Here is a 17,024-nt window from a genome sequence, read left to right as displayed (position 1 = left end):
AGTAAAGAAAGTCAAGCTAGTGTGATCAGAAGCGTTGGCTCTTGTATTGACTGGGATATTAAACTGAGTATTGGCTGCTGGATCCTTGTTTAGATGCTTTCTAGACTGTAAGTGCTGCAAAGAAAGACGCTGTGCTCTAAAGTATAAGTGGACTGACTGGAGGTCACATGAAAACCGGCGAATTTTGTCACTACAGATGCTGTATTTACAAGGGAAATGTGTGTTTTTTGTTTTGATTTGTTTTTATTACTCAATCACTTTGCATTTTTGCTTGTGATATAATGAGCTGCACAGATTATAACTGCTGAGCTGAATAATAAAGATGCACTTTAAAAAAAAAAAAGTAAATCATATGAATGTTTATTACAGGCAAACTCACACATCCAACAAGTCTTGCTGTCGCCAACAAAGTGCTTTTCCAGACTTCTCCACTCTCACTTCTTCACAATCACTATGGTGTAATGTTCATTCATAGAAATCTTTCCGAAGACGATAAATCTAGTTTGTGCTCAAGCGTTCGTAGCACCATTTCTCTACTTGACTACTTGACATTTTCAGGAATGTTCCCACAAACTTTTTTTTTTCTTTTTAACAAATTGGTGTTTATCACTCTCACAGAGATTATTGTGCAATGAACTGATTCTCTTGGCATTAAAACTACACGATTAAGATGCATGACAATGAAAAAAATGTTCAGTATGGGAGTACCCAAAGAAGAGCTCAGCTAGAGATTAGTATTGATTAATTATTGACTAAAACAAAACACACTTAAAGCTGCTTCAGAAAGTATTCAGATTTCATTTGGGGATTTTCTTCTTCTTTTTTTACATTTCTACTTGTGGTTGTGTGTAGATTAATGAGTAAAAGATACAAGTAATCCATTTAACTTTAAATTAATGGTACAATAAAGTGCAAATACTGGTCTGAATCTGAATCTGAATACTTTCCAAAGTTGCCAACTGTGTCACATGAACAGTAGATCTACTGTAGTCGTCTCTCCTCCAACAGGTCACTTGAATAAGACAAAGAAAAACAGGAAAACACATTTTATCCTGTAATATGTGGCTGTTTAAAACAGAGAAACTGATCATTCAAGCATCCAGATTGGCAGCTAAAAATGCTAATGAGATTTCCTGTTACTTTTCAGCCTGTTTTGATTGATGCCAACCAGGCTGTTAGAGTCACTAAGCAGGTTTGTGATAAATAGAACAAGATCATTGTCGTGTTTTTCTCCCACTTTATCTGGAAATACAACTTCCAAATGATGATGTAATGTAGTGTCGACTACAGAACACCTTTGTAGAGAAACAACCTGCTCTGACATAACAGGGGAAATTATTCCCTGCTTTTTGTAAAAGAATAATCAATAATGTCCATCATCTAAACTCAAAGAGGTCTGACTGACCAACAAGAGAAGCATTTCAGCTCATTCAGACTGAAACTACAATCGCTCTTAGGTACAGTAGGTTTTCTGTGTCAGGCACCAACACGTGCACCTTCTTGCACTGGCACGTCTTCACAGGCACACTGCCAACGTGTCCCCCTCCCAGAAAAAAGGCCAAAAGGAGCTCCGATAACTTCTGCTACTGATGGAGGGCCTCTGCAGGAAGCTTTGTGTTGAGGAGGAGGACGTCAGTCACTGAAAGACGATTCGCTGTCGGAGCTGGTGGCCGCAACATCTGGATCATCTGCGCTTCCCGTCACTCCGTCGGGAACTGGGGCGTCCGGTGTGCTGTGATCAGCGATGAGGGGAAGAAGTTAATAAATTAGTTTTGTTGCTTTGTTTCAAATCAAACGCAGAAACATTCATTTATGTTACTTTAACTCACTCAAGCAGATTGGGGTCCAGACCCTCCAGGACCATTTTATTCCTTATGGCCATAACTGGAACTCCCTGTTACAGAATAATGGTTATTAAAGGGATAGTTCAACATTTTTGGCAAATTGGCCCATTGCCATAATCCCTATAGTTTCAGGAGTAGGTTCGTTACCTTTAATTGTCAGTGCGAGTAATTTTTAAACGGCTGAGCTGCTCAGAGCTACAGTACGCTACGGAGGCATGGGATTTCTTGGAATTTCTTGTTAATAACGTTCCAGGCAAATGCATGCATGTTGAGTTTGATGAGGGAAACCAAGAAATTAGCCCATTAGCCTCCGTAGCGTAGCTCTGAGCAGCTCACGGCTCTGCTCCACCATTCTAAAAATAGCTTGCACCGACAATTAAAGGTAACAAACCTACTCCTAAAACTATAGGGATTATGGCAATGGGCCAATTTGCCAAAATGTTGAACTATCCCTTTAAGATAAACACATTGCTTTGCATACTCACAATACCTATGCAGGTGTTATTGTAAACTCACCACTTGAACCATCTTCAGATATCTGGCGTATCGCGGGTCCTTGGCCACTGTCATGACGTTCTCTGCAGCTTCTTCTGCTTTCTGCATCGGTGCAGCTTCCGGTGTCGCCCGAGTCGTCTGCAGGATGAAACGTTCAAATTATTGACGCGGTGGGAAGTAACACGTGGTTTACATGGTATTAGATGTCAGATGTGGTGCTGTGCTCAGCATTTCACAGTGTTTTTACTTTGATGTTGCAGTGAACAGTATCACTATCAATGTATCTACCGTTCACTGTAATTGTGTTTTTTTCCTATTTTCATAAAACTATTTTAAGTCTGACTTTTTTGTGCCAATTATGAGACTACACATACGAGCTGATTAGCCTCACTTATATAGCATATAAGTTGGATAAGGGCAGTCTAGTTCATTTAAAATGCTCAAAAATGCATCTATAGAGTCCCTAGTAATAACAGACTATCTTGTTGTATCTTGTTTATTTTTTCTGCAAACATTAGGAAAAAAAAACCACAAGTTGTGGTTTTGTCTAGAGTTATGTTTTGAAAGCATTTCCCACGGGTGCAGTGACTTACTGTACCATGGGGATATAAATGTGTTAGTCTGTGAGCTTCTGGCTAATTGAGCTGTTTCCAGTCTTATATGCAAAGCTAAAATAATCACCTACTGGCTCAAGCTTCAGACATTAGAGTGGCAATTATTTTATTTCCTACAAGACTTTTGAACTAAAAAATGTCTAATTTTTAAAAACCCATTGTGGCTTTTGGCAGTTCCACAGTTGAGCAACATTATATGTTTGTATAGATACGTACTGTTTATATTTTTATATTTCAATGAATCATGTTAATTGCAACTGTACAGATTATATATATATTTTTTTACAATTCAAAGAATCATGTCCAACCCTCCTGTAACTATGTAAATGTACTTATTCTGTTATCTACTGGTCCTCTGTCTTTATGGACTTTTTATGTTAATTGTTGTATTGTTTTGGGGACTACGGATGTAATTTAGCACATGTGCTAAATCCGGTGTATTTACAGTGGGTACTCTTGCACTCACTGTCTATTAATATGCATTTTCCCGACTAAATAAACAAAAATTAGTTTTCCATGAATGTTGGTGCATTTACCTCTGGTGGAGGCAGAGTCGCTGCTGCTGCTGCTGCTGCTGGTGGTGGTGCTGGTCCACCTGTTTGGCTCTCAGCGGCTGCAGTGGGTCCATTCGCCTGCGCAGGTTGCTGCTGATTAATTCCATCTATTGTGACGTCTTCCAGCCCAGGGATGGACGACAGCTGCTCAGAGCACAACAATATTAAAGATAAGGAGGAGAGTGAGGACATAACATGCAGATTAAGCCATACACTCATGTGTTTATAGGCTCAACAACTCACCTTGGCTTCCAAAATGCACAGAGTGGTTTCAATCTGCTGTATGCGCAAAGATATGTTGGCAAGTTTCTGTGGGAAAGAAGTGTGACAAAAAATCGTTGGTGGTGTGACTGACATGTGAAGGAGGAATTAAGGAAGTAAAGGTGGACAGCACAAACCTCTTCGCAGACTGTGGAGAAGCGGTTGAGAAACCGAACTGTGTGCACAACGAATTGATTGAGATAGGCAACTATTCTTCTCTGCTGAATGGCAGGAACCTGCAGGAGACACAACGAGAGTTATTCTAGTCACAGGAAGAGCAGGAAATGAAGCAATTCACACCATCTCAATCATGCAATGACTCTCACCACTCCCACTACACCTACTACGATATCCTGACTTATCAAATACTATGAAGACATAACATGCACTGAATTGTTAACATTAAACTATGGTTGGAATAATATGTTAAACTCGATTGAGAGGGATAAGTAACAATATTTTCAGTCACTTTTCAGACAATGTTCAAGAAAATGAGGATCTGCTTTTCATGGTCAGATAAACATCTTGTCATTTAGGTTATTTGAAGAAGTCGCTTTATTTATCTATAGCTCTAGAGTAAAATAGACATGTGATCTTTCATGAAAGTGTCCACTGTGTTCACAGACAGCTATAATAAGGAAATGAATTTGCAAGTGACACATTTATTAGGAAAATTCAAGAGAAACATCTCTGTCGTGCTGTCAGCTGATCAAAGTTTCTCCAGGGTTGAAATGTGCGAGTGTTAATCAACCGACCGACTGCTGCTTTCATTACAGCCATGTGGTTTTTGCAGACACATTATAATCATGACAATTGTCTGTCTTGCAGCTTTGCTATAACCCGTTTTTATTCTTATTTCCTCAACAGGTAAAGTATCGTTGCTGTGAGCTAACAGCTAAAACACAAACCTTGGTCAGGTCAACTCCAGAGCCCACGATTGGCAGCCCGTCCTCGTCCATGTTGAGTTTTTTTTTTTAACGTTAAACTCACAGTTTCACTTCCACAAGCGAGAGTTTTCAACAACAAAAACGACAAAAACCGGTAGCCTACAATAAAAGAATAACATTTGCTATGTGAGACGATTCATGTGACTCTGGGCTGTGGGGGGTTACGTCATGACGTCACCTCCGCTTCCGCAAGCAGTCGAAACTTTTATTTTGAAGTCTGGAAAACAACAACATCCGGTATAAAGTTTTGGACGGGTTTGTGTTGACTGCTTTATTTTTGTAATTTTGTAATTTATTTATCTAGAAGTCAGGACAATGCACATTAATAAAACATGTACCGTAGTACCTGTAAATGTGCCAGATTGTAGCCCGTGGGCTAATTTCCATCTGGAGTCCTCCAGGCAGGTTGGTGTTACAATACAGTACAAAAGGTTAGAATACATTTTAAGTAGGAAATAGCATAAACACATACAATATTACAACACATTACTAGTACTAATATATGTTAAGACAGATCAGTACATTAGAAGCATGCAGTTAGGACATTAAAGGTGATTACACGTTTGGTTGGCTCTTTAGATTTTAATGAACAAACTCCCATAAGTTCTGCAAACACGTTTGGTTGGCTCTTTAGATTTTAATTATTGCATTTAATGAAGAAAGATAAAGGTCACGTAAACAAAACAAAAAAAAACAGACAGCTAGACACATGCAACAGTAAAGTGGAACTAAATGTTCTTTATATCGTGTTTAATGGGCTAACTTTGCTGTTTTCTGTGTCCGTAGTACGCTATTATAAAGGGTGATGTGAAAGTTCATACTTTCTAGATTATATATATTTATACAATTTTAAATGTCGTGTATGGGAACCAAACATAAATTTTACGTTTTCATCATAGCACAGTGCAGTTCCCAGACTTTTATTTTGAAAAGAGGAAACGCAGTCGCAGACTTGAGGAAGCGGGTGTTTGCGTGCTAACAGCGCATGCTAGCCGCTAAATCCAACATTTGTCATTTAATGTTTCTTCTGCAAGACTAAGGGAGTCGTATTTCACCAATGGAGGTCCCTGGGTCAACAGAGAAGTTGAACGGTTTGTATTTTTATGTTTTGGTTTAGCTTCAAGTTGAATAAGACTAAGTTTATGGTGGTGGGACAGTTAGCGGGGCCCGTCTATTTAAAGGAAACGTGAAACATGTCAGCTGTCAGACTAGGGCCAGTGCTTTAGAAATCAACTTGAAACCATCGGACCTCTTTTTTGTCATAGTCAGGTATGATATCCCTTTGTTAGTTGATTAAATGCATAGTTTCAGATGCTGTGTCAAGTTGAAAAATTAAAACTCAAAATAATTATATTCCAGTAATTAGACGGGTTCTTAGGTATGAGATTTGTACTTTACACATAGGGAACAGAATATAGATTTGTCAGGTGGCCGACATTTGTTTGTTTTCATAAAATATTGCATCTGCTATAAATTTAATGTGAAAAATCTAATTTAAATACAGTTTTTAAATGGTTCAAATTAAATATCTGTTGCTGTGTTTATTTCTGAAGTTTGCTCTCTGTCTGAATTAAAAGCTCACTGCTTCCCTCTGTTGTCCATCTCTGAAATCACACATGTTACTGTACTGTATGTTTCAGACCCAGGCCTGCCTCTGTCGTCTCTTCGCCTCCTGGTGCCTCCGCTGCAGCTGCTGTCTGCTGCTGTGTGGCAGCTGGCGAAGCAGAAAGATGTGATGAACTATGAGAAGATCCAGGAGTTTGTGCTCATGGTCACAGAGGCCGTCCCGGGACTGATCAACCACAGACAGAGAGCACAGCTTATTCTGGGTCTAAGAGGAAGGGTGAGAAGGACCCCTGCTATCTATCACAATAAAATATGTTACTTTTGCAGTTATTAACTAACTAATTAATTATGTTCATATTGCAGTTGATCCTGGAGCTGTGTAAAGGCTCGGCCCGAGGTTCTGTTGATACTCAAGTGATCCAGAGCTATTTGGACAAACTCCCTATAAGTTCTGCAAACACAGATGTAAGTACATTGAAAATACACCATTCCTCCAAACTAAATCATGATGCAATCTGGCCTCTTTTAATGATATAAAACGAATCTGTGTCAGTACAGGGATGCAGAGGTGAAAGCGACAGAATCCACATTCATTGCACTTGTTCAGAGCCTGCTGAAAGATCCGATTGAGAGAGCGTACTTCTTCCAGGTCAGACACATTTTAATTATTAATTTCTTAGCTCTACTATATGCTAAAATAAACTGATTTAATTTTCTATTATAGGAAGTATTCCCAATGGAATATGGGCAACAATATGATGCTGCTCTGAATGTGTTATTGTGGGAGTTGCTCTCAAAACTGGAGAAGCTGCTGCCAGTTCCAGATCTTAAACAGGTATTCAGTCAGTACTACATACAAATATTTCAGGTTATTTTACCTTCTAGAAAAACATGTGAACAGCTGTGCTTTGATTACAGACATCAGCCTGGCTCAGCACAGCCCCATCTGTTCTGGAGGAATGTGTCCAGCCTGAAGAGCTGAACTTGATCTTTGAGCACTACAAGAGTTCAGGACTCCTGAAAACGCCTTGTAAGTAGAGCTGAACCGTTGAACAACCGAAAATAAACTTGGGTTCATAACATTCAATTTATGTCAGTTAACTAGTGATTAATTACAGCCCTGTGCTCAAAGATTTTGACAAATTGGCCAATTGCCATAATCCCTATAGTTTTAGGAGTCGGTTCGTTACCTCTAATTGTCGGTGCAAGCTATTTTTAGAACAAACCAAAATGCTCTGGTGGACAAGTTGTGACCTGCACATTCACCACGCTATGAGATAATAACGTTCCTGGCAAATGCAGAGACTGCTTGCCGAAAAACTGCCCCGACAGGAAAGCGCATCAGTGGTTTTGCATGAATTTACCTTGAAAACAACTCAGTCTCGTAACGTTATGTTATTATCTCATAGCGTGATGAATGTGCAGGTCACAACTTGTCCATGAGAGCTTTTTGCAGTTGTTGGATTGATGAGTTTGATGAGGGAAACCAAGAAATCCCATTAGCCTCCATAGCGTAGCTCTGAGCAGCTCACGGCTCTGCTCCGCTGTTAGTTAAAGTAGCTTGCACCGACAATTAAAGGTAACGAACCTACTGCTAAAACTATAGGGATTATGACAATGGGCCAATTTGCCAAAATGTTGAACTATCCCATTAACGGTCTGAAGGTGTTGAGTCATCCTTCCTTAGGTCTTGCCAGCTTCAGTGACTCCTTGTGTTTTTACAGGTGGACCCTCATCCACGATTGGCAGCTGCATCATGTCTGCGTTATCCATTCCTCCCTCGCAAAAGACAAACATCTCCGTTGGACTGGAAGCGATCCACAACTATGCCAACGTCTTAAACCCTGTGACTTTTGTCGGCGCGGACCAGTACAGTGTCGTGGCTGTTTACACTGAGGTGGAGGTCGGAGTATCTGAAGTGAACGAGGAGGTGATCGAGTCGGCCGAAGTTCAGGTTCACACGGATTTCTACGAGGAGGAGATTGTGGCTGTGAGTGCAGAAAGTGTCGACGGCGAGGAGACCGGCAGCTTGAGAGCAGAGGAAACGAGTGAAACTGTGGATGTGGCTAAAGCTCTGGAGACCCTGACGAAAACCTTTGCGCTGAGGAAGGAGAGCCTCGGTCAGGACGTGGTGACGGGAAAGAGCCCCGATTCTTCCCTAAACGATGAGTGTGCATCAGGACATGGCGATGATGATGGAAAAACAAATGAAACGCACGAAACAAGCGACCAAACTGATGACAGAGGAGAAACCACTGAAGAGGTGACGGACAAAGCTGCAGGCACAGAAAACAGTAACAGCTCCTCGTGTACAGAACAGAGGGACGACCACGAATCCCTCTCTGGCCACGAAGAGATGACGGATGTCTCCAGTGAAGCTCCCGTTCCTGAAACACAACAGCCCGCCTGCACGGCGAACACCCGCAGATCCTCTCGTCTACAGATGAAGACTCCACATAACTGGCAGGAAATCCATAAATTCAAGAGATCATTAAAGGAAACGACAGAGGAACCAAAAACGTACGAAAAACCATTTACACTATAGCTACTCATCCAGTCCAATCCAATCCGATCCACTTTATTTATATAGCACATTTTCAAAACACAAAAGGTTACCAAGGTCCTGCACAGTGATTTACATAAAAGACATAGAGCCCAAAATGGTAAGAAAACATAATGAGGATTAAAAAATCAAGATAAAAAGATAATAATTTAAAAAGAATAAAAAGGAATGAATAAATGTAAAAATAAGAATAAAAAGGAATAAAATAAGCAAAACAGATTAAAAATACAATAAAATGATAATAAAAAGACAAACAAGAACTCTCATGCTGAGTTAAAAGCCAAGGAATAAAAGTAAGTTTTAAGACATGATTTAAAAGTAGGTAGGGTCAGGGGACGTCTTTATTTCTAATGGTAGCTCATTCAACAGTTTAGGAGCCGCCACAAAAAATGTCTACTCTTTGGGACGAGGAGGGAAGCTTTAGGAAGTCAGAAATGTATTGTGGAGCTGATCCGTTTAAAGCTTTAAAAACAAACAATAACATAAACATTTAAAATTAATTCTAAAATTAAGAATAAAAAGAATATTTGCTGCTTCTTCTGTTGATGTCCTCTTGTTAATCAATATAATTTCCAACTGTGTTTTTATTTCCCCAGGAGCAAAGCTGAAGAGTCAGTTGCCTCCTCTGTGATCGCAGTCAAAGGTAATATGTTGACATAAAGAGGAGACACATTTCTTTTAGTGACATCCACATGTTTTACTCACACCCCTGTCTTTTTTTGTTTGTTTGCAGGTGGTCCTAATGACACAACCTCCATCATCTTCACCTGCTCACAGTGTCCCTTCCACATCTCCGATGAAAACAGCCCTTCTCACTTCCACATGCAGAGCATTCAAACTGAAGTGTACAGGACTCTCTCAAAAGACAAGTTTACGCCTTCTCCCTGCAGCACCGATGAAATATTTACATCCATTAAGCTCCTCCCTCAGGGGAACGCAGAGCAGAGCAAAGAAGAATCACCCGACGACGATCAAAGCAAAGTCGGTGCTCAGTCTCAGTCGCACGGCAAACAGAAGGTCCCCACGTGTGAAACGTGCGGTAAGACCTTCACGCGGACGTCGGACGTCAGGAGGCACCAGCTCACGCACACCGGGGAGAGACCGTTTCACTGCTCGCAGTGCGACCGAACCTTCCAGCACTCGTGGGATCTGGCCAAGCACGAGAGCAAGCACCGCGGCGTGGCCATCGCCTTCCCCTGCCAGCTGTGCAAATGCTCCTTCACCAACCTCCGCTCGTTGACCGTCCACCACAAGAGGTCTCACTCGAAGGAGTCGGGGCCGCCGCAGCTCTGCTCCATCTGCACCCGGAGCTTCGCCACTTCCTCCGAGCTGCTCGAGCACAAGAAGTCCCACGTCTCCGCCAAACGCTACATCTGCCAGAAGTGCGGCGAAGGCTTCGACTCCCTGCTCGCGCGCTCCCAGCACCGGCAGATCCACCGAGGGAAGCCTCAGTTCAAGTGCCCGCAGTGCGAGAAGACGTTCACGCGAAGGTCTGACGTGAAGAGGCACCTGTCCACTCACACGGGGGAGCGTCCGCATCAGTGCAACCAGTGCAACAGGAAGTTCTCGCTCCACTTCATGCTCATGAAACACCTCCGCGTGCACACGGGCGAGCGGCCGTTCCAGTGCTCCCACTGCCCAAAGAGGTTCACGCTGGTGCCGGTACTGGCCAGGCATGAACGGATGCACACCGGGGAGAAACCGTTCCTCTGCTCCCAGTGCGGGAAGGGTTTCCTGTCTCAGGGAGAGCTGTCGAAACACCACACGTCACACGTGGACGACAGGCCCTACTCCTGCCCGCAGTGCGACAAGCGTTTCAAGAGCAAGAAAACCCAGCAGGAGCACATCGTCACCCACATGGGCGCGCGGCCGTACCCCTGCACCTACTGCGGGAAGGGCTTCGCCAAACCGCACGCGCTGACCAGACACAACCTCATCCACACAGGAGAGAGGCCGTTCCCCTGCGGACACTGCGAGAAGTCGTTCCTCACGCTCACCGAGGCCCAGCAGCACCGGAGGATCCACACGGGGGAGAGGCCGTACGTCTGCAACGTCTGCCAACTCAAGTTTAGGAGCTCGTCGGAGCTGGCGCGACACAAACGCAGCCACTCGGGGCAGAAGTTGCGCAGGCCGTGCTGCGAGCAGTGCATGAAGACGTTCACATCCAAGGCCAAGCTGCAGGAACACATGGAGACGCACAGGGAGGAGGGAGGAGCTGCACAGTCGGAGGACTCCACACAGCCTATTGAAACAAATACCTGAACATCAACAGAGACAAATTCTGTGGCTAAATTAGAAGAATTATAAAAAAATAACAGACATTATTTCTGAATCTTTTAAGTTTTGATGTTTACCTTTATCAGATTTAACAAGTTCTGATTAGAAGATAATATATTTTATTAAGATGAGGAGAGAAACGTTGATCCACAGTGAGTGGACAAGGGGAGTTTGTTGCTGTTGAATCCTTCAACCTTCAAGATAATGTTCAACACTAATGACTTTTGACATATCAAAGTTTATATGTCAGCTCTACTGTCTCAGTTCCACTTTGCTTTAAAGTTGCAACTCAGAAATTAAATTATGTTTACGATAGTTTGCTTTAACTGGAAACCACTAGTGAAAAAAGAATTCATTAAATAGATTTTCACTTTACATACTGACTGTTTCTTTCTATATGTTGTCACTGTGATGTGTCAACGTACACAGACAATTTCAATTGAATCACTTATGAGATTTGAGACGCACCACTTTAAAATACAAAGATAAAACAAATTTTTTATCATGGCTGAAGTCTTTGCTGAGGCCAGTGTTTCCATAGGAATTTCTCTAAGGCAGCGTTTCCCAATATGACAGTCACATGAGCGTTCATAAGGCGATAAACAAGCACTTGAAACCAGAAAAAAAAACGCTTTTAAATGTTGCTTTTATCCGAGTCGACCACTGTTTCTGTACAAAAACAGAAAAGTGGTTTCCACACACCTCCACTGCTTTACACTTCTGTTTCTACTGGAGCTGTGTCTCAGGTGTCTTTGAATTATGTATTCCCTTCATTTCTGTCCAGAGAGCACATAAAAACCAAACGACTCTGAGCCGACAGTTACAGAGCAAAAGATTAACTATAAACATCATAAACATAAACTCATTTCCTCCGCAGACCTCCTGGCGACTGTGGTCGTCATCATCCTGCTCGCTGTTGTTGTCAATCAGATACATTTTCTGCACTTCAAACAAATAGAAACAGATTTTAAGCTGCAGGATGAGACAGCAGTGGCAGCTCTGCACAGTCTTTCTTCCTCTTCCCACACCATCAACATGTTTCTGGGTATTCCCCTCGCTGTTATTATGTCACTGTTATAGCTGTCCATATAAAAGAAGCGCCATTTGTGTGTGGTTAATTAACCAAGAGGCCTTTAATTAGCTCCGATTGGGCAGAGGGGTTGATGGGAGGGAAGCCGGCAGCGAGCAGGAATCACCAGGATAAAACTGGCTGCATTGTTCCACACAGGGGACACACACACAGAGTGCCGTCTAATGGGGCTTTTCACGGGTTTCAAATTGGTTTTCTATTTTTGGCATCGCTTATGTTTCTCAATATTTTCAACTGTTAGTTAAAAAAAAAGTGCAGTTCTAGAGGCAACCTAAAATATGGTGAATAAAATGTGGCCAAATCCATGTTAAATGAGTAAACATTATAGAAATACTAACAAACACTGACTGTAAATGTGAGTCCTTATGAAGAATTTGTAATAACTAACTTTATTTATGGTTAATACGCCAGCCAGACAATTTTGTGTTGCCAGGTTGTGCTTGACAAATTGTATTTCCTTTGTCTGCTGTAAATTCTTTGTGTCGTGTATTTATAAATGTTAATAATTCATCAAGAAAAGTTCATAATTTATTATGTCTGAAGATTTTAATACATAGTTTATACATCTTATGTATGAAAATAAATAAAAGGGCTGTGAATTTATCAATTGATTCTAGTCCAAATTCTCCACAGATCCTTTTCAGAAGTGCTCAAATAATCCATATCAGAACAATTTCCGGGTTATCTATCAATAAGAAACATAATGTCCTGCAGTTGGACGTATAAAGATGACGCAAAAGTACTTTTATAGCCTGGCAACCCAAAAGTAATCATTGTAACTGACAGCTACAAAAAAAAATGCAGTCTTTCTTTTTTTAATTTGTATTAATATCATAAATTGTAAAGGCAGAAAAATGTTTTTTGGGCCAAAGTTGAACACAGACGGAAGTCCCCTCCACGCCGAGAGAGGGTGTGCATGGAGTGACTCACACTCCATCCCACCGTCTTCACCTCTCGCCTTGACCAGAGCGAGGGGCGGCAGCAAGCGAGCGAGCAAGCAGATGTCGGGATGTGACTATCAGCGAAGGGATTCTGAGAGCCGGTGACCATGCAGGTGGAAAGAACCCCCAAAATAAACAGAGAAATAGGGTGGAAACAAGGGGGCTGTGGATGCAGATAACGGCACGGAGCAATACCCATCAGCAAGATTTACAGTCCAGTCGCCGTTGGTCGTGTTGGTGGTGGATTAATAACCAGTCATAAAGAGGTGGGAGGGAGACTGTGTGTTGCAGGAGGAAGAGAGTGAAGGCAGTTATAGAGGAAAGAAAAGAGAGGGGGAGTGGGTAAAAGAGAGAGAGAGTGGGGGGAGTAGATAAAGCAGAAGCCGGGACGATGAGCTCCCCACTGCCCTACGACTCGTTGTCAGCTCGACCGAGTCCCAGCAGACGAGCGTTGGACTGGGAGCGAGAGCAGCTAGCCGTGCGAAGACTGTCCTCTCCGCGGGGTCTGGACCTGCTCTCTCCCCCGCCTCTTCCTCGACGACCCTCCGCCATCCCCGGCTACCTGCTGTCGCCGTACCAGGAGCAGGAGGAGCAGCTCCACCTCCAGCACCAGCGACTGTCCCTGTCCGTCGGCTCAGAGGCCTCCCTGGCGCCCCCTGCCCCTCCACCTGTGGGTGTCATTGCCCCACCTTGCTGCCGCCCGGTGGGAGTCATGCACCTCCTGCGCCTGGGGCTCCTGGCTTTCAGCTGCCTCTTCTGGGCAGCCGGCTTGGCCCTCTTCACCCTGGGCGTGTGGGCTCAGATCTCGCTGGCGGACTACATGCTGTTGTCCGCCAATCGTTACCCCAATGCCCCACTCATCCTGCTGTCCACGGGCGCCGCCGTCACTGCCTGGGGCTTCCTGGGTTGTCTCGGGGTGGCTGCAAACCTGCCATGCGTGCTAAGAGCTTATGGGTTCTTTCAACTTGCCGCACTCATAGCCGGTTTGGCAGCGGGACTCTCCGGCCTCTTCTATCGTGAAGATATCGCCGGAGGGTTTCGCAGTGGTTTACAGCGAGCGGTGGCAGGCTACACAGAAGACGAAGGCCGTGCCGATGCCCTAGACAGCTTGCAGAGGGCCCTGGAGTGTTGTGGAGCTGAGGGCTGGCGTGACTGGCTCTCTTCAGATTGGGCAATCCAACACATGACCTTCTTTCCCTCCGAGAACGGTACTTCGGTGTCCCTGCCCGACAGCTGCTGCGTCAGGCGCAAGGGTTGCAAGAATCGGCCTCTTCTGTCCGACGATAACGAAGGGGTAACTGCCGCGGGGATCCATCCACACGGCTGCTTCCGCAAAGTCTTCAGTTTGGTCAACGACAACGTCTTCCACATCGCTGCCACCGTGTTGGGATTAGCCTTCACCCAGATCGGAGGCATTGCCTTGGCTTGTCTGTTGGCCAACAAACTAGCGCCAAGACAACGTCGCCGCGTAGTGGCACATTAATGGTCAACTCCGAACCAATGGGTTGACCAGTTTGTAGATGGTTAAGATTGGTGATGAACAATGCCCTGAATTAGCAAATCGATAAGAGTTGCAGAGTTTGGGAAGGTTTTGGTGCTACAAGTTGAAGTCCCATTTATTGTCCAACAGTTAAGTCATCTGTTAGTGCACTCCCAAATATTGGATGGTACATAAAAACTAGTTAAATTATCAACACAACAACCACTTCAAAAAACCATCAACTGTTTGTTGATGGTAACTCAAAGGTAAATAGCCAATGAACATACAAAATTGAGGATGGATTGAGGATTCCTGTCTGCAAAAGGCACAGAATTGGCTTTATTTCTGATTTACACCTTAACTGCCTATCCACAGCAATGGCAGCTCCTTTGTTTCTATACTGAGGAACTTCAAGGATATCATTGATATAAAAGGGAATTCAACCAGAAACTCCTCACACTTTGCAATTCTTTGACACTCACTGTTTGCCTGACTCTTTTCTACCCAATTTAAATGTATATATACCTATATGTATACTATGTTTGGGTAGAAGAGGTGCAATTTAGTTTTCTGTCTGTTTCGATTCCAAACAAGAGAACGTGTTAGATCATATGTGGGGTTAGATTGGATAGACTGTCTAATATGGTAGCAGAGAATGATCGATGCTTTCCTTTATTTTCTTTTTTGCTGTATAATTTCCAGAAATATATAAACAATGGCATGATTTGATGAACTTCACTGTGTAGAATGTGATTAATTATTTACAGTCTATCAGCTTTTGTATTGGATTTTTCCGCGAGTTACCTCATGTCATAAATTTCACCACTGAATGCACAGGAATGTTCACCAGCAGGTTTCCACTTTTGTTTTAGTCTGGCTGTGTTCAACAGATGTTCATATCAACGTTATTTTTCCATGACAAAGACTACACTGTGTTAGAATGGTGCTTTAGGAAATGGCTCAATACTGTCACCCAACAAGCTGCAACTCTGTTGCTAGAGTTTGTATGTTCTGAAGCACAAATTTATCTTACAGCACTAAATTTTATGATTAGCACTACAACTAAGCTATGCTTCTACAATGCTTGGTTGCATTGGCTTGACCGCAGCAGACATTGTGCAACCAGCAGCATGAAACAGTTGGTAGAAGCCTCGACCAGATATTAGCAATTTCTTTTTAGTATCTTAGCATTCGACAAGTCTATGCATATTCTCATTCATCCAGGCCATGTTTATCTCTGGGCAACAAATTGAATGGAAGGCAATTGGACTTGTATTTTTTTCTAAGAAGACATTTAGCCTCTAATCCAAGGGGCTTCATCAGTTCGCAACGCATCGGTCATACTAGTTCAGTGAGGACTAGTAAGGCTGATGCCTTCAATTCAATTTGTTGCCCAAATCGAGCATTCAACATCAAACTTAAACTTAATCAAAAAAAAAAAAAGGGTTCAACATTTCTAGAATATGTTTGGTATTAAGTTGGAGCAAGGAGGAGCTAGCAATCAGTTAGTTTAGGTTAGGTTGGCAAATATGCAGGAAGTGGAGGGTTCTTTCTTTCTTTCTTTCTTTCTTTCTTTCTTTCTTTCTTTCTTTCTTTCTTTTAATCCTTGTCATGCTTAGCTGTTTTTATTTGTTTCCAGTGTTATGCTTTAAGCTAACAGTCTAGTGGCTGTAGTTTTAAATTTTACTTCGAAACAAGAGATCTGTTCATCTACCTCTTGTGGGGGGAAAAAAGAAAATAAGTGTACATACCAAATGGTCACTGTTACAAACTGTTACTTTGATAAATGTGAAATGTGTTGTTTTGTTTTGTTTTGTGTGTGTGAGCTTGTTATCTGTGTTTTGAGATTACTAGCCTAGCATTGACCTCCCTTCTAGCTTCAGCATCTCACCTTTCCTATTCTGGATAGGCATTTTTATTGCTCCTGTAATTACAATGTATGACATATTGCACATTCAATAATGTATAATCCATTCTAATAATAACCAACAGCGGACACAAGCATGACTGAACCTGTAAGCTATATCTGTCAACAATAAACTAAAAATCGTTGCCTGATCACAGGATATGATATTGATTCCACACTGGGAATGGCCATGTGAAGGTCGCTGGCCTTGAATATATTAAATATGTAGCTATAAATGGCAACATCATCCTTATGTAATGGTAATCTAATGGTGATGTAGTGTAATTGGTTCAAACAACATGCAGCACAGCGAGGTGAAGGCATATCTATAATAAATGTGTGACTCAGAGATCTTGTGAAGAGAATTTTTTTGATGCAAGGTTTTTTTTTCTCTCTTTTCTGTAGAAATAATGTGACAGATGCCAGGCGTATGAAGCCGCCACTTGCATTTTAAACACCATAGAAGTGTGTCAGGGGTTTTAATTT

At 42.5% G+C, this 17,024-nt stretch overlaps 3 protein-coding genes across 3 annotated transcripts; 2 read left to right on the top strand and 1 right to left on the bottom strand.

Annotated features, from left to right (window-relative positions):
* Positions 1-208: 208 nt before the first annotated feature.
* washc3 (WASH complex subunit 3) lies at positions 209-4,872 on the bottom strand. Its single transcript, XM_083999116.1, has 7 exons — positions 4,677-4,872; positions 3,906-4,004; positions 3,751-3,816; positions 3,490-3,651; positions 2,361-2,477; positions 1,830-1,894; positions 209-1,732 (listed from the first exon to the last, which is right to left on the bottom strand). The coding sequence occupies exons 1-7, from the start codon at positions 4,725-4,727 to the stop codon at positions 1,633-1,635; spliced, it is 660 nt and encodes a 219-aa protein (XP_083855242.1). The 5' UTR covers positions 4,728-4,872; the 3' UTR covers positions 209-1,632.
* Positions 4,873-5,674: 802 nt separating this feature from the next.
* LOC311006540 (uncharacterized protein) lies at positions 5,675-11,106 on the top strand (the record flags this gene model as incomplete). The annotated part of the gene is made up of 9 exons (XM_083999386.1): positions 5,675-5,806; positions 6,356-6,558; positions 6,645-6,746; positions 6,835-6,930; positions 7,006-7,116; positions 7,200-7,311; positions 8,006-8,801; positions 9,441-9,487; positions 9,578-11,106. The coding sequence occupies exons 1-9, from the start codon at positions 5,773-5,775 to the stop codon at positions 11,104-11,106; spliced, it is 3,030 nt and encodes a 1,009-aa protein (XP_083855512.1). The 5' UTR covers positions 5,675-5,772.
* Positions 11,107-13,543: 2,437 nt separating this feature from the next.
* LOC311006874 (tetraspanin-7-like) lies at positions 13,544-14,635 on the top strand (the record flags this gene model as incomplete). Its single annotated transcript, XM_083999877.1, has 1 exon — positions 13,544-14,635. The coding sequence occupies one exon, from the start codon at positions 13,544-13,546 to the stop codon at positions 14,633-14,635; it is 1,092 nt and encodes a 363-aa protein (XP_083856003.1).
* Positions 14,636-17,024: the final 2,389 nt, after the last annotated feature.

Source organism: Trachurus trachurus (genome assembly GCF_905171665.1).
Source record: "Trachurus trachurus genome assembly, chromosome: 23".
Taxonomy (NCBI): Eukaryota; Metazoa; Chordata; class Actinopteri; order Carangiformes; family Carangidae; genus Trachurus; species Trachurus trachurus.
The sequence above is the reverse complement of the archived record's forward strand: the minus strand, read 5'-3'. Positions and strand labels throughout refer to the sequence as shown.

What these genes read in the sequence shown, in the direction of transcription:
- washc3 (XM_083999116.1), bottom strand. Translation starts at nt 4,727, where the DNA reads ATGGACGAGGACGGGCTGCCAATCGTGGGCTCTGGAGTTGACCTGACC. An exon ending in TGTGCATTTTGGAAGCCAAG is followed by an intron (nt 3,652 to 3,750) that starts GTGAGTTGTTGA and finishes TGCTCTGAGCAG; the next exon opens with CTGTCGTCCATCCCTGGGCT. An exon ending in ATCTGAAGATGGTTCAAGTG is followed by an intron (nt 1,895 to 2,360) that starts GTGAGTTTACAA and finishes ATTCTGTAACAG; the next exon opens with GGAGTTCCAGTTATGGCCAT.